Source organism: Onychomys torridus, chromosome 23 (genome assembly GCF_903995425.1).
Source record: "Onychomys torridus chromosome 23, mOncTor1.1, whole genome shotgun sequence".
Taxonomy (NCBI): Eukaryota; Metazoa; Chordata; class Mammalia; order Rodentia; family Cricetidae; genus Onychomys; species Onychomys torridus.
The window spans coordinates 26,425,355-26,447,165 of record NC_050465.1 but is presented as its reverse complement, the minus strand read 5'-3'; the positions used below and the strand labels follow the sequence as shown (position 1 = coordinate 26,447,165).

The following is a 21,811-nucleotide window of genomic DNA, read 5'->3' as shown; positions in this document are numbered from 1 at the left end:
AGATGTGTAATTTAGTAGAACAAAACTGAGCATCCACAAACAGATTTGTATATCTTTGTCAGTAGTGTTTTTTAACAAAGGAGCTCAATATCAGAAAAAACATTTATCAATAATTAGTGTTTTTATCAACTGTTTAGCACTTGAAATAAATGAACATAGACCTTTACATCACACCATATACAAAAAATGATTAGCAATGGATAACAAACCATATTTTAGAGTCAAACTACCAAGACTTAAGAATAAGAAAAAAATTATAATGGCCTTAAGTTTATTATCTTCTGCACATGGGCATGGAACTTTATAGATGCTCTTAAATGACAAATTCAATTTAGTAGTTAAGTGATTCTCTGAGTTTTCTGTTTTGTTCTGGAACACTGATAATTTGTGGTTTAGAAGAACAAAACTCCCTCTTCTCTCTCTCTCCTTTTCTCTCTTTTACAGTACTGGAATGGAACCCAGGGCCTCCTGCATGCTAGACAAGCACTCTACTCTAAAACAAATCTGCTGTAAATTTTTTTATTCACATAAAAAAATCACAAACTATAGCAGAAAAAAACAAATTGGATTTTGTCAACTAGACTTCAATATTTTCAACCATTTTCTGTTCAAAACCCATTACTGTACAATTTTAAAGAAATAGATCATGCACTAGTAGAGTACTTGCCTAACATGCATTGGGCTCTGGGTTCTAGCCCAGGTAACCACAAAAGAAAGAGAATCATGGAGAGATGGGGAGGAAGAAATGTCTGTCCTTCTAAACCACAAATTATCAAAATGTTCCAAAACAAAACAGAAAACTCAAAGAATCCATCAACTACTAAATTGAATTTGTCATTTAAGAACTTGCAAAAAGTTCATGGTCCAAGCACAGATCACCCTAATAAATTCTACCAAATACTTCCTGGCTTGATAGACACCAACTTTACATAAGTTCTTCAAGAAACCTGAACAGAAAGGAACATTTTTGAACTCATGGTATGAGGCAGTATTACCATGGGACCAAAAATGGACAGGCAGTCCAGAGAGATCCAGAGGCTTCAAAAGTCCTAAACTAGGAGTTGATTAAATGTGTAAAGGTGATTGCTACCAAGCCTGATGACCTGAGTTTGATCCCCAGGACCTACATGGTGGAAGGAGACAAATTGTCCTCTGACAGCTACATGCTTATTCTGGCATTTATATACACACTACATAAATTAGTAAATAAAATTTCTAAAATCTTCAATGAAGAGGAAATTCTTATACACTGCCTTTGGTTTGATCTTCAGCTCAAAAAAAAAAAAAAAAAAAAACAGAACTAGAAATGCCACATGGCCCAGCTATACCACTACTAGGCACAGAGCAAATAGACTTTATAGCCTACTTGTCTTAGTTAAGAGTTATGATTGCTGTGATGAAACACCATGCCCAAAAGCAGCTTAGAGAGGAAAGGATTTGTTTCTCTCACAGTTCCATGTAACAGTTCATCATCACTGCTTTAGTGAGGGCAGGAACTCAAGCAGGGTAGGAACCTGGAGCCAGGAGCTGATACAGAGGCCATGAGGGAAGTACTGCTTACTAGCTTGCTCATCGTGGCTTGCTCAGCCTGCTTTCTGACCCAGAACCACCCGCCTAGGGACAGCACCAACCACGATGGGCTAGGCCTTCCCCCTCAATCATTAGTTAAGATAATGCCCTACAGGCTCGCTTACAGCCTGAACTTATGGAGATATTTTCTTAATTGAGGTTCCCTCCTCTCAGATGACTCTAGCTTGTGTCAAGTTGACACAGAACTAGCCAGCACACTTCTACAGAGATACTTACACATCCATGCTCATTGCTGATCTATTCATAGGAGCTAGAAAATGGAAACAACCTGATGCCCATCAACAAGTGAATGGATAAGAAAAATGTGGTACATATACACAATGGAATATTCCCCGGCTGTAAAGAAAAAGGAAATCATGAAACTTGCAGGTAAATGGATAGAACTGAACAAAACTATATTGAGTGAGACAATCCAGGCCCAGAAAGGCAAACACTGATGCTTTAATAGTCGTTCACATGTGGATCCCAGCTCTAAATCTTTTGTTTTATATTTAACTTGGAGCACAAGGGAACCCATGAAACTAAAAATGGGCCTCTTGAGGGAGGAACATTGTTATATTTTTGGTTGTGAGCCTAGCTTTAACGGCTGAGTCATCTCTCCAGCCCTGGCAGGGAACATTGTTCAAGAAGAGGAAATGTTGGATTACAGGTAGATCAACAATAAAGTGGTGGAATACTGGTAATGGAAAGGCTTGAGCCAAGAGGGACATGGGAATGTGAGGGATATCAGGCAATGAAGCAAGGGATTAAGCCCAAGTTTCACAACGCAAGTTAGAAAAAAATAATTGGGAAAACAGTAGGAAAGAAGAGAGACTACTGGGGAATTAAAGGATTCAGCAGGCAGAGATGGAGTGGGCAGGAGTAGAAAGAGAAAGTGGAAGGAGGTGAGTTCACCAAAACTAAGGATGTATGAAAAAGCCTTATGGAAATCCACCAGCTAGTAAGATAATTTCAAAGTACAACTTTAAACAAAGCAGAGCTTACGTGGAATTCCTAGAATATATGGGTTACTGAGGGAAAATGGCAGTGCAAGGCATAGGATGCCTTCTTATGAGTTGTTGGTCAGAGAGGTCCTGAAGATCTCCAAAGCAATACAGGCAATGGCCATTACCCTTTGTTGGCTGCTGTGACTATGTCATAAGACCCTCCTGCTGAAGACACATTATACTCTACTGCAGGACATACAGAAATCAATCTCGAGCTGACAAGGAAACTTCTTGTCTGCTAGCTTGCTCCCGTGGTGCTGAAAGGTGCTATGGACACTAAGAAAAGATACTCATACATGCTGCAATACTGACCTGCCAGGCCGGGTGTGCCCCCTGGCTCAAAGCATTATGGAAAAGCTAATTCATCCTGGTCAGATTTGAGTCCTGCTTCATGCCTTGCACTGCAATCGTGATCAAAAGCTCTTGGGTAGGGAGGTCATAGGTCCTAGGACTAGGACCTACTATTGTTGTTTTGTTAAACAGTGTTCTCGTTTGCTTTCAGTTGCTGTGATAAACACCAGGACCAAAGGCAACTTGGGGAGGAAGTGTTGGTTTGTTTAGCATATAGATTACGGTCTACTATCAAGTGAAGCCAAGGCAGGAATCTGAAAGCAGTAACTGGGAGGCAGGAATCTGAAAGCAGTAACCGGGAGGCAGGAATCTGAAAGCAATAACCGGGAGGCAGGAATTGAAGCACTGGCCACAGAGGAACATTAATTACTGGTTTTCTCCCCCTCGCTTGCTTGGTTTTCTTAGACAAACCAGGACCACCTGTCCAGGGATGGCACTGCCCACAGTCAGCAGTGCCCTCCCACATCAATTATTCATCAAGACAATGTCTCACAGACCAATCTAATAGAGGCAATTCAACTTAGGTTCCCTCTTCCCTGATATGTCAGGTTGGAAACCAAGATTAGCCATCCCACACGGTTATACTGCCAAACTGCCATCTAAGTACTTATGTTTATGGTCATAGAATAGGGCTGCTCCCAATCTTGGTCAGAGAAGCTTCTTTTTGCAGTAGGCAGCCATCAATGAAGTAACATGAAACTGGCCAAGGTGTTGAGAGAGAGATACTGAGTACTCAGCCCTGAATGGGACATATAAACTAAGCTCCCCACCACCAACACTCAGAAACATCACAGGAGTGGTGGAAAGAATGAAGAACTGGTGGATGGAAGAAGTGTCATGAAATGCTGTCTTCTGAACATGGCATGGCCCTTGCACCCATGAATCCACAGTAGCTGTGATGACCTGCATGAGACCAAAGCAGCCAAATTCCTAGCATAGGTCAAGTAGATCCCACCACTTACTGAGTAGCTATTGGCTGGGAGAGGAACACTCTTTTGGGGGGACATGCCTACTGGTAGATTTCTCATGTTCCAGTGGATGGCCCCACACTCATGAACACATAGATGGGCAGCGCTAACTGGACTTGGTAGATTATCAAAAGAAGACATGAAATAGAAATGGAGGTATGATGGGGTATGAGGAATTGTGGGGGACATGGAGAGTACATATGATCATGTTTCATTGTATGCATGTATGAAATTCTCAAGAAAAAAGATTTTAAAATTCTCAACAAAATATCAGCAAATAAAATCTAAGAATATACTTAAGCCAGCCTAGACTAGAGTGAGTTCTAGGAAAGGACACAGAGAAACCGTGTCTCAAAAAACCAAATATATTATGTGGGTGGCTCAAATCTAATCACAACCCCACTAAAAGCAGTGAATTTTTTTAAGGTGGCATAAATAAATATCAGATTCAAAGAATAAAAAGGAGCAAGCCTGCTAATTCAAGCCTTTAATTTCAGCCACTCAGGAGGCTGAGGCAAAAGGATTGCAAACATCAAGGCCTGCCTGGGCAACTCAGTGAAACCATCTCAATTTTCTTTTCTTTTCTTTTCTTTTTTTTTTTTTGGGGGGGGGGGGGGGGGGGTAATTCAGTGGTAGAGCACTTGCCTAGCAAGTTCAGTCCCCAGTTTAAAAAATAAATAAATAAAAGGTAAAAGAGACTGTGTGCTATTATGGCTTTGAAGCTAGAGGACCAAGTGCAAGGACTAGACAGAAGCTTCTAGGTACTACGAGAGACTCCCAGGCAACTGCCCATGCAACAGGCCGCAGGGAGCAGTGCTGAATTCTGCTCCACCAGAGTGAGGTTTTTAAGATGGCATTCCTCCCAACAGCCTTCAGGAAAAAGCCCAGCCCAGCTACCACCACAAATAATAAACTAGTCTGACCGCTTGAAGCGGACCTAAGAAAATTGAACAATGGGAACAAGTGTAAGCCATCATGGTTGTGGTTATTTGTTTTATCAGCAACAGAAAACTACCAAGAAATGAATGAAATCTGGTTTACCCATATAATTCAATACTGTCCACCAAACCACACAATGGAAAAATCTCAGAATAATTATACTCAGTGATAAAAGACAAAAAAAAAAAAAAAAAAAGTATGTGATGCATGACTTCATCTCCGTAAAGTTCTTAAAATGTACATAAGGAAAGGAAGCAGATCTGAGAATGGAATGAGAGTGATTAAGGAGAGATGGGCTATAAAGGTCCATTATAAAATTCAGGTTTCAATGAGTACTCTATAACTGAATTAAGTTGTTTATTATCTCTTATGAAACGGTGACTTCATCGATATACACATAAATTAAAACTCAAAAACCACACATTTATGTTAAATGGATAATATAGAAAGCAAGACTTTAATTCACCAGTAAATTTAGTATCGTTTTATTAAATTGGCAAAATCTTACGCATTCATATCTCAATGTTTTAGAGCTTACAGTCTAAAGGATGGTGTGACTTTATAACTTTTTGGAACCAGCACATTCTAGCTGCCTAGTGTCCTTAGCAACATCACAACCACTAGTGTGAATTGGAAAATAGACAGAAGTCAATCAAGGCACAGTTCTGGCCCTCCATCTCCCATCTTACTTAGTGATAGCTACACTCTGCTCCACAGCTCTGGGTCGGGCTCTGCTGCACCGTCAGATGTAGTTGGAATTCTCTTTGAGCCACCAACCAGCTCCCAAATAAAGACATGCAGACTTATTAATTATAAATGCTCAGACTTAGCTTAGGCTTGTCCCACTAGCTCTTTTAACTTAATTTAACTTGTTTCTATTCATCTACATTTTTGCCCCAGGGCTTTTTACCTTTCTTTCATTCTGTTTGTCCTATGTTCCTGCTGCCTCCACATCTGGCTGGCTGGCCCCTGACATCTCTGTGTTGTCTCCTTTTCTCTGTTCCTTGACCCTAAATTCCTTCTCCTGCTTACTCTCCCTGCCCAGAAGTCCTGCCTATACCTCCTCCCCCACTATTGGCCATTCAGCTTTTTATTAGATCAATCAGGTGCCTTAGTCAGGCAAGGTGAAACAGCAACACATCTTTACATAGTTAAACAAATATTCCACAACATAAACAAAAGCAACACATCTTTGCATAGTTAAACAAATGCAACACATCTTTACATAGTTAAACAAATATTCCACAACATAAACAAAAGCACCACATCTTTGCATAAACAAATATTCCACAACAGTGAGACATAGTAATAATTCCTTGCACGAGTCATGTCTATTCAGTTAAGTCCAAAGATACAGTAAGGCCAAAAGTCTGCTCATTCGGTCATTATATATTGGCAGTTTCAATGTGGTATGATGGAGGGGGAAATATGTTCCCTCCATCTGTATAAAGTCTTGGCTGGGGCCTCTGTAATAAAAGACAGATTAGCAAGCGAAAAACAAACAGAAGCTTATTAGCATGTGTATTTCAAATGCTCATGGGAATAAGAAATTCCCACAGTGGCTTAGCAATCTGGCTTAGAAAAGTAACTTCAACAGAGAATAAAAAACCAGAGAAAAGCTAAAACAAAGGAAAAGGACCCACATTGTCTACCCCAGGACATGTGAAGAAGCCGGTGCTAATGGTAGGAAGGTGGTGCCAGTGTTGTTTGGGGGTTCCTCTGGAGCCCTCAGGCTGATAAGGATAGAAAGTACCCTCAGGTTGGTGATGAACTTCAATCTTGTCTTTCCCTGTAGAGAAGGGACCACCCTCTATGTGAACTCATGTCCTGCTTTTTAACAGATGAGGTCAAGGCAGGGGGAAGCCCTGTCTTGTTTCGGCTTCTCAGCCTCCAGCTTAAAATCAACTCAATCCAAAGCATACTTTGGCATGGCAAACTGGGCTGCCGTGCATCAGGATAAGAGGCTACTGAAAACTGGTCCTACCTCCCATTATCTACTGGGAAGAGAGAAAAATGACCTGGTCTGTTCTAAAGGCGTCCCTGGGGGCTCCTCTTTCTCCCTGTCTCATATAGGTAATGACCCAGGATACAGCAATTCACCAAATGCAGATAAACAGACTCAAGAGCAAATGCAAAGATCACCCAGAAGCAAAATACCAAGTACATTAAAGCAAACTGGTGCTGGGAAAGGCAGGCGAAGACCAGATTCTAAAAGGAGAAATAGCATGTCCTGAGGCTGCTACTTCTCCACTGCAGGAAAAGCGCACCTGTGAATTGGTCTGTGATGCTACTGTCACAATATAAATAACAACTTGGAGAGTCGAGTTGGCTACAAGTCCCTGAAGGTACCAGGAGACCATTTTAGCTTTCTCATCGCCATGACAGCGCATCTGACATAAACAATTTAAAGGGAGGAACGCTCAATTTTGTTTTTCAGAAGTGTTTTTCAGAAGTGGTGGCATGGGGAGGGCATGGCAAAGCTGTGCAGTTTACATCATGAGAGCCAAAGAACAGAAGTGTGGTTGTGCTAACTGGCTTTTTCCTCTTCCCCCTGTTCTTTCACCTGGGCCACTAGCATATCAGACGGAGCCACCCACATGCAGGGCAAGTTTCCTCCCTAGGTTAATACTCCCTGGAAACATTCTCAGGTACATAAGATGTATGATTTACTACTCCCTTAAGACACTCTCAGTCCAATGAAGTATACCATCAAAAATAACCATCAAAGGGCTGGCTGGCGATTCAGCCTCAGCAGTTAAAAGCATGAAAGTTCCGGCTTGTTATTAAACTGGATTAGACTGGTAACAGAATGTGGAGTTTTGAGTTGGTTCATACATCCAGACAAAGATAACGGACAACATCAGTCACTTTTAGCATCCTTAGGTTATGGAATCTCCCCCTTTAACTATCTGTACTCAGTGTTATTTATAACGTCCTCAAAATGTGACTGTGTGGATAAGTACAACCTCATGGTAATGTTAATGGCTTAGTCAAAACATTTAGCAGCCCATTAGATTTTAAATCTTTCTCAAGTTATCAGTTCACCTGTTAAATTTAACAAGAAACATTGTGTCAGGAACTACGAAGACCGATGCTATGACATACTGAAAAAGGTATGTTTCTGTGTTAATTTAGGAAACATTCTAAACACACCCCAGGCTACCCAGGGAGCCCTCTGATGAGACTGTCGCTTTTAAAATCTCGGGTTCAGGGATAGAGAGAAGGTTCCGTGGTTAAGAATACTTGCTGCTCAACTTCCAGCACTCAACCACCTGTAACTCCAGTTCTTGGGGATCCAACAACCTCCTCTGGCCTTTGCTGACACCAAGCGCATGTGTGGTACACATCCATGCAGGCAAGCAAGCCACTCGAACGCGAATTTTAAAAATGGAAAAGGAAAACAAATAGGCAAATGGGTACGACATCAAGTACGACAGTCAGGAACCCAAACAGAATTCAAGTCTTAAGCCTCTAGCCATACAAATCAGCCTGAGGACCTACTCCGCCCTCACTTGGGCTATATCTCCGCAAGCATTTACTGAGGATAAAGCAAGATGACTAGTAAGCAGGGAACTAGGCACACAGCGCTCTGGGACTTCCGGGATGTGATAGGCCAGAGGTACATGAGGAAAAAAAAAGAGAGAGAGAGGTGAAGTAGCAGCATCTTCAAAGAATGTGAGGCCCAGGGCTCAGGAGCACCTGCTCTTCTAAAGGACCTGAGTTCAATTTCTAACACTCACATGGTGGCTCACATCCATCTGTAACTCCAGAGGATCCAATGATTCTTTGGGTCTCTGCAGGCATCAGGCACACCCGTGATGCACAGATGTAATACAGACAAAACACACATATACACAGAAATAATACTTTTTAAAAACTGAAAAAAGAAAAAAATCACAGATAAGGCCCTTTGAAATGGTTACAATATTTTGAAAAACCTAACCTAATGTGTTCCTGTAACTAAAAATCCTTCCAGGATGTATGTCTAGAGCTGGGTGTGGTAGCGCCTGTAACCCAAGGTAGTAGGAAAGTTCAAGGCCAATCTGGACTGCACGGTGAGTGTCTGTCTCACAAGATGGTCTCTAGAGTGGGAAACTTGAAAAGGCAGACTTGGGAACCTAGGGAGGATGAGTTTGAGAACCGGGATGGGACGGAGTAGATAAAGCTCCCAGTGAGGGCAGAGCCGGGGCAACAGCTAAGCCTGTCTCAAGCCATGTGTAACGCTGTTTTGTTTTTAAGGCAGAACCACAGTGGAAACAGAGATTTCAAAGATTCCGCTGCAGAAAGTCAAGTCTGATACAGGATATCTGGTGCACAGAAACAAACAAAAGATTTAGGAGAAAACTCCATAGAAGGCTTAGAGGGATACAGTAAGTTCCTGAGTTTCAGTCCAGATTGTAATAGCTTCTTAGGTTTAATGATGAGAAATGGGTAAGGGATGCTCAGTGCAGAATGCTTAGCAATACTCCAAGCACTATTGCCAGTGCCTTTTACGTATTTTAGTCAGCTCTTATAGTTCCTCTGAGGTAACACTATTGTTCATGTCTGGGAATGGGGAGACTCAGGCCTAACTTGCTATGACTAAATACCAACTGGTATTCAAATCTAGTCAGGCTGGCCTCCGACTAAGCTGAATGCACTTGCTGAAATGATCATTTTATGTACAAAGTGCAACTGACAACGGTGTCCAAGATAGTTTTAAAAGTTAAGTGAATACAGGAAAAAAGGGAAGGGAAAATGTGTAAGATAAAGGATCGTGGTAAAGAAGATCTAAGTGGGGTGTGGTGGTGTACACCTCTGATGTCAGCACTCAGGGGCAGAGCCAGAGGGCTTGCCAGAAGTTGGAAACTAACCTGGACGACAGAGTAAGACCCAGTCTCAAAAGACCAAAACAACAACCAAGCAAGTAAAATGTTTGCCTTACAGGTATGAGGGCCTGAGTTCTATACCCCCAAATGCACATAAAAAAAATGCTGGGCACAGTGGCACATGTTTATAATCCAAGCACTGGGAAGGCAGACCAGGTGAATCCCTGGAGCTTGCTGGCCAGTCAGTCTAGCCTACTTGGTGATTTTTAGGCCAGTGAGAGACCCTATCACAAGAAGAGGAAGAGGGCACCTAAGAAACAAAGGCCAAGGTTGGTCTGGTCTCCATGTGCAAGTGCACATGCACGTGTACACACACACAGGGGGGCAGGGAGAGGCTGGATGATTTCCTAAAAGGTGGTTAACTACTCCAATGAAGCCTACAGGGAGTCTAAGAATCCAAAGAAAAGCCAGGACATCCAGGACCTGAGTTTCTTGAGTTAGTAGGGAAGTTTCATGTGGGTGGCTTACAATCAACCGTGAATCTACAGTCTCTTCTGAGTCCAAAATCAAACGAAACTTCACAGCTGCAGAGGCAATGAAACCATTTCAGACATCCTTGGTCATTTGCTTGGTTTTCAGTGCTCTTACATGGACTACGGCATGGGCTATCTGTCCTCTACTTGATTCTGGGTTTATAGATACAATGGTCCCCTCAGCTTTACTTCTGCCAGCCAACAACTGCAGACAGTCGCTATCTCTCAGAGCTATGGAAGGAGGAGACACAGTAAACATGAAGAAGCACGACAGAGGAAAACCATACATACATTCAGTTAATGTTAGCGCCACCCTTCAGCCCAGGTTGTTTTGGTTGGTTAGCTGGTTGGTTTTGCAAGATAGGGTTTCTCTGTGTAGCCCTGGCTGTCCTGGAACTCATTTGTAGACCAGGCTGACCTTGAACCCAGAGATCCTCCTGCCTCTGCCTCTTGAGTGCTGGGAGTGAAGGTGTGTGCCACAACACCCAGCTTCAACACAGGTGTTATTACAAAGCCCCGAAGGATCTTGAACCTATAAACAAACTATGACAGGTCACTGAAAGCCCAAAGAATTCTTAGAAGTTACGAAGCCTTCTTGTTTGTGTTGCTGGGTTAGTTGGTTATTGATGGTTGTACTGTTGTTAATGTTTTGAGGTTTGATTTTTTTTTTTTATTTTGTTTTTAGAGAGGGTTTTCCACAGTCCAGGCTAGTTTTGAACTCACTGAATAGCTGAAAATGACACTGTATTTCCAATTCCCTCCCAAGTGCTAGTGATCTAGGTATGCTCCACCACTCCCATTGAGAAGTTACAAAGTAATATATAAATCCCTTTATGAAAAACAATCTCAAAATAAGTGTATCAGGTCAGTTGGCTAAAACTGAGTGATAACAATGGCAAGTGCGGTGTCCTTGCTACACACTTGTTCTCATGGGGCATGGAGGGCAGGCCACTGTAGACGCTGCAGTCACCCTTTATCCACAAAGACCTAATAAGGAAGCTTAGTAATGTGGCCCAGGGGTGACAACTTAAGAGTTAGAGCTAACACTTTAACCCCTGCTTGAGTGCAGGGCTCATTGAGTAAAAATTAGCTTTCTCTTTCAGGACCAATATTCATGATGAAAAAGAAATTCCAAAATCATGCTAATAATAAAATGCTTCCACAAACTACACCAAAAAAAAATCTATAAATACATGAAGCTGCAAATAATTTCAAATGAAATCCTTAAAAGCTTGCTTCAAGTGTAAAGCCTTTTCCCATTTAAGTAACAAGTCAGGCTACGCCTACAAACACAAAATTTTCTGATATTAGCCTTACATCCTCAAAAGATGAACAAACCTCAAAAATAATTTCTGATGAGATTGGTAGTGAGCTAGACAAGCTTGTCAAAGTAATTTCAGTCTAACCATTTCCTAAGTAAACAGTGAGCAATTTATAAACAGTACCAATGCTTTTCCTAAACGCTAAGTGAAAGAAACCAGACACACTGTTTCTCCACCACATGATTCCATGTCTACAAATGTCTAAAAACTAATGTGAGAAAACAAATCACTGTTTGCCAAGGATCAAGATGGAAGGAAGGGACACATTGCAAAGGGCCATAATGTGGACAACTATGTATGATGTAAAACTCACTCCACAATGGAAACCAGTGAATTCTATTGTTGGTTTTTTAAAGAGAGAAAAAAAAAGGAGCAGGGAGTTAGATAGATGAAGAGGAAAGGAGGATATGAGAGGAGTTAGGGAGAGGAAACCATGATTAGAATATATTATATAATTTTTTTCAATTAAAAGTGTATAATTTTTGAGTACATATCATCAACATGTTTTTCAAAGAATCCTTTCAATCAAAACATTTTAGAAGCCAGGCAGTGGTGGCACATACCTTTAATCCCAGCACTTGGAAGGCAGAACAGGCAGCTCTCTGTAAGTTGAAGGCCATCCTAGTCTACAGAGTAAGTTCCAGAATAGCCAGAGCTGTTACACAGAGAAGGCCTATCTCAATAAACCAAAATGAATAGATAGATAGATAGATAGATAGATAGATAGATAGATAGATAGATAGATAGATAGAGGCATTTTCAAGTCTAGAGGTTTAGCTCAATGGCAAAACATCTGTATACCATATGTGGAGCCCTGGATTCAGTCCTCACCACTAAAAAAAAAAAAAAAAAAAAGAAGATGAAAAAGAAAAATACCTTGGTAGAAAAATATTTATTTGTGTAAAATCTATAATCTAAACAGTTTTTCACAAACTATAAGCGGTGTTTACTTCTTGACACCCTATAAGAAATATCTTAAGTTGTTTTCTAGAAAAAGGCAAAAATAAATAAGTACTTAAACAGTGACCCTAAATGCAATGGAAATATTCCAAACTGTCCAAACTGTTCAGCACATACGTACACCAACTACCTGGCCAGCACTTTTTCTTATATAGCCGAGGCTGCAAATGCAGGCCAAATAGGAGCCACAGAGCTAACACACAGAAGCAGCATGGCAGAAGCTGCACACTGGGAGACTAGAGAGCACATGGCCTTTCCCAATTGAGCTGCTACACTGGGGACTGCAAGTTGATGCCACCCAAGGACACAGGCTCCAATGGAGCTGGAGTTTCTGATGGTTAAACACGTGCAGACATCTGGACTCGGGTAATATTTTCTGATTCTTTCCGGAATGAGGCTCCCATTTATTTTTTTAATACCACCAAATAAAAAATATCCATAGACCAGTTCATGACCTAGAGTCCACAGTACATGCTTTCTGAATTAGTTCAGTAGTAGAGGCAGGTCTTTCTACTAACTGCTTACCTCTTTAATTGTAAAGAATCCAGAATGGTGTGGAATATTAGTGCAACTGAAGTAGAATTCGTCTCAAAATACAGGAAGGGCAATCACTGGTTGAAAAGCCAAAGTCTAGGTCCATTTCTAAGCACACTGATTGGTATAAAGTCAACATGTCTAAGCACACTGGCTGGTACAAAGAGAAGTGAGTCTGAAGGAGCCGGAGTAAAGGGCAGCACAACTTCTACAGTCAGTGGCCCGACTCCAGAGCAATGAAATAATCCACGTGCTGGAACTTGAGGACCTCGTTGCCCCAACTCATCCAACCTGGCTGTAAATTTCGAGCAAACAATTCCAAACACTGCCCACCTGGCTTGATGTAGTCTTTCAGTACTTCTGTCCAAAAAGAAAAGAAAAAAAAATCAATATTAAGAAAGAAATCAGTTTCCTTTTAAAAAGCAGAGAAGCATAGAAGATATTCAGTTTTTAAGAAAGACAGCAAATCAGAGTCAAGCATGTCATGGTTGGCTCTGCTATTCAAGTCAGAAACTCGAAGGAGCGGCACCTGCAGGCTTGGGAGTGGCACCATTGCAACCTGCACTGGTTCTGATTTACTGCTTTTCATGTGCAGATGAGAAATGGGAGCTTTAACTGCCACCTACGGGACTCTCCAGTTTTCTAATACTGCTCACATGTCTCCTGAGAATGAATTTACTTTATTTTTTAATAAATGCAATCCATGAATTATAAAAAAAAAATTGTAGAAACAATATAAAGACAATCTGCCTGGAAATTGAAGATAAACTATGAGTCTAGTATTAGCAAATACTTTAGTGAAATATTTAAGCAAAGAGTATACATACAGAAGTATTCAAAAGTTGTTACTACAGCCCCAAAGCTGAAACATGGAAGTTCTAAGACTATTCCTATACTACAGTTCTTTGCCTAACTTTCACCATGCTATTTCCAGTTAAGGAGCCCTTATTTACATGTTCATAACTATAACACTGAAAAACCATCTTGTTTGGAGAGAAGACACTTCATTTAGATTAGTTAAGTAACTGTGGTCCACACTGCCTGGGAGAAAGGAAAACCACGGCAACTTGTTCTTAAAAAGCGCTCATTCACTTAGAGGACAAACAATTAAATCATTCTAACCCTGATCATGTTCTGGTTGCTCTACGAACCACATAACAGGAATTGTATACAAAAATAGTTGCAAGAAGAAAGTACTTTAGCAAGTAGAATACAGTTCATAGCTTCTATGTTGGGATGGCCTTAGAAGAAGCCTATCAATTCTAAGAATGGCAAGACTTCTTCAGGATTTTTCTTTTTTCCTTGGGAAAGAAGGATCCAGCCCAGGACCTATACATGTTAGGCAAGCACTCCATCTCTGAGCTATACCTCCAGTCCCGTGGCTCCTTTGGGAATAACTGAAAGGTTTAAGAGATAACAAATGTAAAGTTAGAAACACAATATAGCAGGGATAGATCTGGGGTGAGAGAGGAAGTGAATATGAATACATCATATGAAACTCAAATGATTAATAAAATTGTTATATTATTATTAAAAACATTTTGAATATCAGACTGTTCTTTGTCCAAGAGTAATATTCTTATTTATCACAAATCAAAGAGAAATTAAAAGCTGTTATTGCCTGCAATTGAACTAATTCAAATTTAGGCTTTGGTAAGTTTCTAGATGTTGACATATAAGACTCTATTCCTTTCAAAAGTATGGAATTAAACATGGGACAACTTGAAAGAGAAAACTTTCCCTGGAGATTTAAAGGAGAAAACACTAACTCCCCTTCTATTTTCTAGAAGTTACCATGGGCTAAGCTATAGTGACATAAGTTTGTACTAAACCACCCCCCCTTCTATTTTCTAGAAGTTAACATAAACTAAGGTACAGTGATATAAGATTGGGGGTTTACTTAGGTTTCGGTAAAGATGTTCTCTTGAAGATGGGGCTGGAGAGACATCTGTGAGCACAAGAGGGTCTCTGACTCTTGCCTGCTCTTGGGCTCTTTTCCTCCTATTGGGTTGCTATGTCCAACTTCGGTGTGATAGTTTTTGCTTTGTATTATTGAATTTTATTTTGTCATGTTTGGTTATCTATTGGATGCCTATTCTTTTCTGATGAGAGACTGAAGAGGAGTAGATCTGGAGGTGAGGGAAGCTAGAGAGGAACTGGAAGGAGTTGAGGGAGGGGAAACTATGGTGGAGATGTATTATATGAAAAGGGAATCTATTTTCAATCAAAGAAAAAGGGGGAAAAAATCCTCTGCTCCTACTGAGGAGCAGGTTTTGATTTCCAGCACCCACATGGTGGTTCACAACCATCTGTAACTCTAGTTCCAGGGGATCCAATGACCTCCTCTGGCCTCTGCGGGCATCTGGGATGCATATGGTACACAGACAAACATGCAAACAAACCACCCATACATATAAAATAATTTTTAATTAAAACGATATATTTTGAGGTTTTGAAGCAAGAGAGAACATTTCATGTTTTGAGTATACATAAAACAGTTTAATAAGGTTCACAGGAAAAGTTCTAAGTAGTATGTACATACCATATATCATGCAAACCCCCAGAATTATGATTTCACTGTAAAATTTACCACAGGAATCTGAGTTACTTTCTGAGGGCTTTAACCTGTACCTCTCTATAGCTAAAATACATACACTAAACTAATATGAACTCAAAAACAAAGTACTACAAATACTTCATGTATATTTAACCTGTACCTCTCTATAGCTAAAATACATACACTAAACTAATACGAACTCAAAAACGAAGTACTACAAATACTTCATGTATATTACTATGTAGCCAAAGCTTGAAGGTTAACTCTATTGAGTCATTCAGATTTTCCTCACAAATACAAGTTTGAGTTGAAATGTTTTCGATTCTGAAATGTGTTCGTACTGCTCTCTACTGGCAGTACAGCAGAAACACTTCATAGACTGTTCAGGGCAAGACTAATTTTAAGTCGCTCTCTTTAAATCTTTTCTCTTAAGAATAATCTTTAAATGTATTTTTATTCTATTTCAAATTAAATGACAGATTAAAAAATATCTTAGATTTTCTGTAAATCTTTATAGCAAACTATAAACCCTAAAACAAATGACTTATACCTTAACCTTTGGTACACACCAAATGATAAACAAAATTCAAGTATACAAATTAGATTTCATTAAAGTACAACTGGTGTTAAATAATCTTTTTTTCAAGGATCAATAGAGTTCACTTTCATCTAGGTCACAAACTAATGCACTAGCATTTAGAGTCCCAAGTGTGAGGTTGCAGAGGATCCTTCTAAGCCAAAGAAGAGTCAAACACATCTGAATATTTCTCAAATTAAAGGTTCTGTAAGGACTGCTTTGCAAAGCTATTCAAGGTAACAGAAACCTTGAGTTCACTTTCTTTTGTTTGCTGTATATCAGTGTGTGTATCTGTGTTATACAGGTGTGGTACAAACACTGCGCATGTAAGTACCAGAGTGCACTTGCCAAGGTCCGAGTAGTGCCTCCTTCATGGCTCTCTGCCTTAGTCCCTTGAACCTGACTCTCTCATTGCACTGGAGGCACACCATCTGGCAGGCCTGGCTGACCAGTGAGCTCTCAGTGAAGCGCCTATCTCTGCCCCTAATGATGGGGCTGCAGGCACACACAGCCATGCCTGGCTTTTTACATGAATGCTAGGGATTTGAACTCATACTTCCTGAGCAAGCACTCTTACCCCCTGAGCCACCTCTCCAGCTCCCCTAAGTTTACTTTCTTTTGTTTTCGTTTCCTAGCCCACAAACTATATTCTGCAAAAGTAAAATTGATAATTGCCCCATAGTTTTTAAATAGTAATGATCAAATTAGTAAAATATCTTCCTGAAGAAGTGATCTAACAAATAAACTTGGAATACCAAATTCAGGCTCTCAAGGACTTCCATGAGTAAGTCTTTAAACTCTCACTTGAAAAAAGTTGAGCATTTACTGACTTTTAATCACATTGTAAGCAGTGTGAGCAATCCTTATCACTTTGCAGTATTAGATATCATTACTCACTCTGAAAATGAGGGTGGCAAGGAAAAGATCTGGGTAATCTGCCGAGCAACAGAGCCAGAATCCACACACCTGTGAGCCAATGCCCAAGGCCAACACTGGCCATTAGTCTTTGCTGCTCAGTGACACTGAATCAGGAGTGCACACTGAGCACCCCAGCTTGAGGAAACTGCAGCCTCAGCAGCTGCCTTCCCATGCTGCAAAACAGTAGCCTGCCTTCAGGAGACATAAAAGTACCACGTTCAGGGGACCCTAGACATCTGTTCGGCTGGGTTCCTAGTTGGAGGACAAGTAAGGGGTTTTCTGGTCTGAATCCTAAACATGAGGGCAAAGCAAGGTCACTCAACTGCACTACATCCTGTGAGGCCCCAACATTCTTCATCCACCAAGGCTACTACAAAGACAGTAAAGAAAACCTGGGAACTGATGCTAAAGGATGGTTGAGGTAGTATAAACTAATGTGCTCTGTTTCATAAGTTCTGCAATGAATTTTCTACAGCATTTCACAATATTAAATGCTGTGGATATCGCTCTGTGTAAATAAAGTTCTGATTGGCCAGTGGCCAGGCAGGAAGTATAGGCGGGACAAGAGAGAAGAGAATTCTGGGAAGTAGAAGGTTGGGGAGACACCGCCAGCCGCCGCCATGAGAAGCAACATGTAAAGACACTGGTAAGCCACAAGCCATGTGGCAAAGTATAGACTAACAGAAATGGGTTAATTTAAGATAGAAAAGGTAGATAACAAGCAGCCTGCCACGGCCATACAGTTTGTAAACAATGTAAGTTTTTGTGTGCTTTCTTGGTTGGGTCTGAGCGACTGTGGGACTGGCGGATAAGAGAGATTTGTCCTGACTGGGACAGGCAGGAATACTCTAACTACAAATGGCGTCCAACGTGTTGGCAAGAATTTCCACCTAAAACCTGAGAAAAAAGATTCTAAACAGGAGCTAAAAACAGCTTCCTAGTTGTCTTTCTCAAGGTAGCGGCAGCCTGCTGGTTTGAGCTACTATGGCGGGTTCCTGGCGTGTGCGTCTGATCTGCAGTGCGGCGGGAATAAGGAGTCTACAAGCAGCACTTTACTCTGTTGTGTGGTGTATTTAGCCTTTGCTAGTTAAAAAAAAAAAAAAGTTTCTGGGCTATGAGCTGCTTTGATAGAACTGCTTCTGATAGTTGATGGTGCACATGGCTCCAGACCCAGAGCTAGTGGTAAACTGTACCACCGCCATGTTGGAAAGCTGAGGTGGGTGGAGCCAGCAGCCACAGCAGTGTTTCAGTCTTACAAAGATGGATATTACACAGAGAATCTGGTTTGTCTTGTCTTTGGGATTTTTAACTGCAAAAAAAGATTTGATTGTAAAAGCTGTTGAGTTAAATAAATATGTAAATTTTAAAGGTACCTTGACTTCAAAATTTGGATATAAGGAAATGTTGCTTTGGAAAAGAGTCTCTGCTTTTGTTTCCACAGAAAGCCAGAGGTTGTGGATTTATTCCAGATTAAGATACATCAGGTTTGATCAGCCAAGACCACCTGAAAGGTCTCTGATGACACCATGGCCCAGATGATCCAACATCCAGAATGCTTTCAAGGCAACTGGCTCAGAGGTTCACCCTAATGGACTACTCCATAATCCTAAAATTTTCTTTGTGTCCCCATAAGATACAGCGCCCCCTTCCAGCAGGAAGTAGTAAGAGAAACTACGCCCACATTCCCAAAATTATCAAGCTGGCTTTGGAGATGAAATTGGCTCACTCCTTCTCTAAACCCAGACATATTGCTAAAAGAAAAGGTTAAGAGATTCTTATGTCCCAAATCAGAAGAGCCCTCTGGTGTGGGACAGAGAAAAACCAATATTTTTCTTTAAAGCAGTTTGATTATAAATGAGATCTCTTTCTAAGGAAGAAAAGGGGATATGATACAGATATAATAGGATGAAAGGGTAGATTAAGGAACTTACTTCTAAAGAGCAACAACTTGTTTAAAATGTTTTACATTGGTATAGATTTTAGTCTATTGATACAAATTTAAAGTTAATTTTGTTATACTGTGTACATATTTCTACTCATGTTTAAGGTATAATGTTTGTATAGCTCCTTTAAATTATAATGGATAATTAAAAATAGATTAATAATTAGTCATCTATGATAATCATACTCGTAGCCATGTTAGTTAAGTCTTCTAGGTATACACAGAGATATTTCAGATAGACAGGTAATCTTCAAATACTTCAAAGACCTTCAGAATATGGCATTTAAAATATTTTTAAAATTTAGACTTTCTGGACAGTGAGACATGTCTGCTCCTGGCAGCACCAATTTACTTCAGAGAGGAGGATGGGCATTGAAGACACTTCATATCTTATCTTCACCTTGGCAAAAATAGCCATTTGGGCAAGAAACTGTTCTTGCCTGGACTGCTTGATCAACTGGACGTACAGGACCCAAAGAAAGGTGACCACTAAACTTTGCTTGACAAAATGGTCCTTCAGGTTCCTGCTTCACAGAGAAAACTGCCAGACATTCTACAGGACACTGAGAAAAGTGACCAAGAGACTCTAGTCCTGTAGGCTGAAGACAAATGCCCCAACTTTACAAAGGAGCATTAGGTGGCTTTCCAGGCTGCCAGCTGTCTCTGTCTACTCTTGCAAGACTCCTGAAAAATGCTTACATCCTTCTCCCGGTTCTCAGGTAATATTATATCCTTCTGAGGTCTTTGATGTGGTTGAAGACTAGATAGTTATAATTTCTTCAGTTATGATAAAAGATAAGTTAGATATAAAACCTTGGACTCACAAATATAAGATAGATAGGATATCTTCTTTAATATTGTAACTGTAATTCTTGCTTGATAATTGTTTTGTTATATGTAATTGTACTATGTAAAAGTTAAAACCTTCCTTAAAAAAAAAAAAGAAAAGGGGAAGTGCTGTGGATATCGCTCTGTGTAAATAAAGTTCTGATTGGCCAGTGGCCAGGCAGGAAGTATAGGCGGGACAAGAGAGAAGAGAATTCTGGGAAGTAGAAGGTTGGGGAGACACCGCCAGCCGCCGCCATGAGAAGCAACATGTAAAGACACTGGTAAGCCACAAGCCATGTGGCAAAGTATAGACTAACAGAAATGGGTTAATTTAAGATAGAAAAGGTAGATAACAAGCAGCCTGCCACGGCCATACAGTTTGTAAACAATGTAAGTTTTTGTGTGCTTTCTTGGTTGGGTCTGAGCGACTGTGGGACTGGCGGATAAGAGAGATTTGTCCTGACTGGGACAGGCAGGAAAACTCCAACTACAATTAAACAAAGATCTCATACACAAACCAACAGACACCTTAAATACTAAATTCAATCCTTCTTTGAATATCTCCCAAATTCTAACAGTTCTGTTTTACAGACACATACCAGCCAGAGGTGGCTTATGTGAGTGGAGAACACAGGGTACACTGACAATCAGTTTCTGATCTGGAACAGGGGGCACTTCTACATCTGTGTTCCTAAGTGAAACAGAACAAGAGAGCAAACTATTATTTAAAGGCTCATTGTTAATTATACGCTACAGTTGCATCATTTTTTCTCTTTTAAATAGTAATTAATTCTGTTAATAAATAAATTCAGGGGCTGGAGAGAGGTTAAGAGCACCTCTTCCAGAGGTCCTGAGTTCAGTTCCCAGCAACCACATGGTGGCTCACAACCATCTGTAATGAGATCTGGTGCCATCTTCTGGCCTGCAGGCATACATGCAGACAGAACACTGTATGCATAATAAATAAAAATAAAGCTTTAAAAAAAAAAAAAAGCTTTTAAAAAAATTAAATAAATAAATAAATTCAAAGATAGAATCAATGAGAACAATCAATTTAAAAATTCAAACATTTTTAGAATGTCATTTTTCATATTAACTACTATACTCTTGATAAAACAAAAGTTAGTATAAATTTTTATTTATTATCACTTTTCTTACCGTAATGCTAAAGCAGCTTTTCCTCGAACTCTCCCCAGTACAAGACATTCATAAGGTTTTTTGTGTGGAGAATCCAATGGGAACACAAACTCCCCTGAATGTGTGATCTGAAAGGAAGGAACCAAGGAAAGCAATTTTTTTTTCTGTCATTATACAGTTTCCAGCAAAAAAGAGAAGTTGTTAAACCTCCAGGCTAGGATTGTCCAATAAAAAATATAATATGAGCCAAAAATGCAAACCACATATATAATTTTAAATTCTCCAGTGGTAACATTAGAAAGAAGTTTAAAAAAAAAGAAATGCAAAGTAATTAATTTTAATTGCATTTAATCTAGCATGTCTAAAACAGTATCTTCACATGCAATCAATTTTAAAATGTGTCATAATATATGACATTCTTTCCTCCATAGTGGGTCTTTCAAGTCCAACATATATGTAACACTCAACAGTCGGTACCTCTCGATTTGAAGGGCACAGTCAAGCTCTAGAGAGCTACACATCACAGTGACTACCATACTGGACAATGTAGCTACAAAGAATGTTTAAAACTCACATAACATGGATATTTTTGTTTGTTTGTTTTTTATAATTTTTTCTCTTTTTTAAGATTTACCTATTTATTATGTATATAGTGCGTGTTCAGCCTGCGGACCAGAAGAGGGCACCACATCTCTATTGTAGACGGTTGTGAGCCACCATGTGGTTGCTGGGAATTGAACTCAGGACCTCTAGAAGTGCTCTTAACCACTGAGCCATCTCTTCAGCCCCATAATATGGATATTTTAAATATATTGGATTATCATCTCACACATAAAACAATGTCTACTTTTTTACGATCAC

General features: G+C 40.1%; 1 protein-coding gene across 5 annotated transcripts in view; it reads right to left on the bottom strand.

Moving 5' to 3' along the window:
• Positions 1–21,811, bottom strand: part of Mettl4 (methyltransferase like 4) — a 58,146-nt gene that overhangs the window by 8,235 nt on the left and 28,100 nt on the right. For 4 of the 5 annotated variants that reach the window (XM_036173572.1, XM_036173571.1, XM_036173569.1 and 1 more), the window contains 3 exons: positions 20,972–21,078; positions 20,413–20,504; positions 12,389–13,351 (listed from right to left, as the gene is read on the bottom strand). In XM_036173572.1, the coding sequence (XP_036029465.1) occupies positions 13,206–13,351; positions 20,413–20,504; positions 20,972–21,078 (345 nt within the window). In that variant the 3' untranslated portion in view covers positions 12,389–13,205. Of the gene's footprint in view, positions 1–12,388; positions 13,352–20,412; positions 20,505–20,971; positions 21,079–21,811 lie in introns of those variants that run through there. The other variant, XR_004943608.1, reaches the window with a different exon arrangement.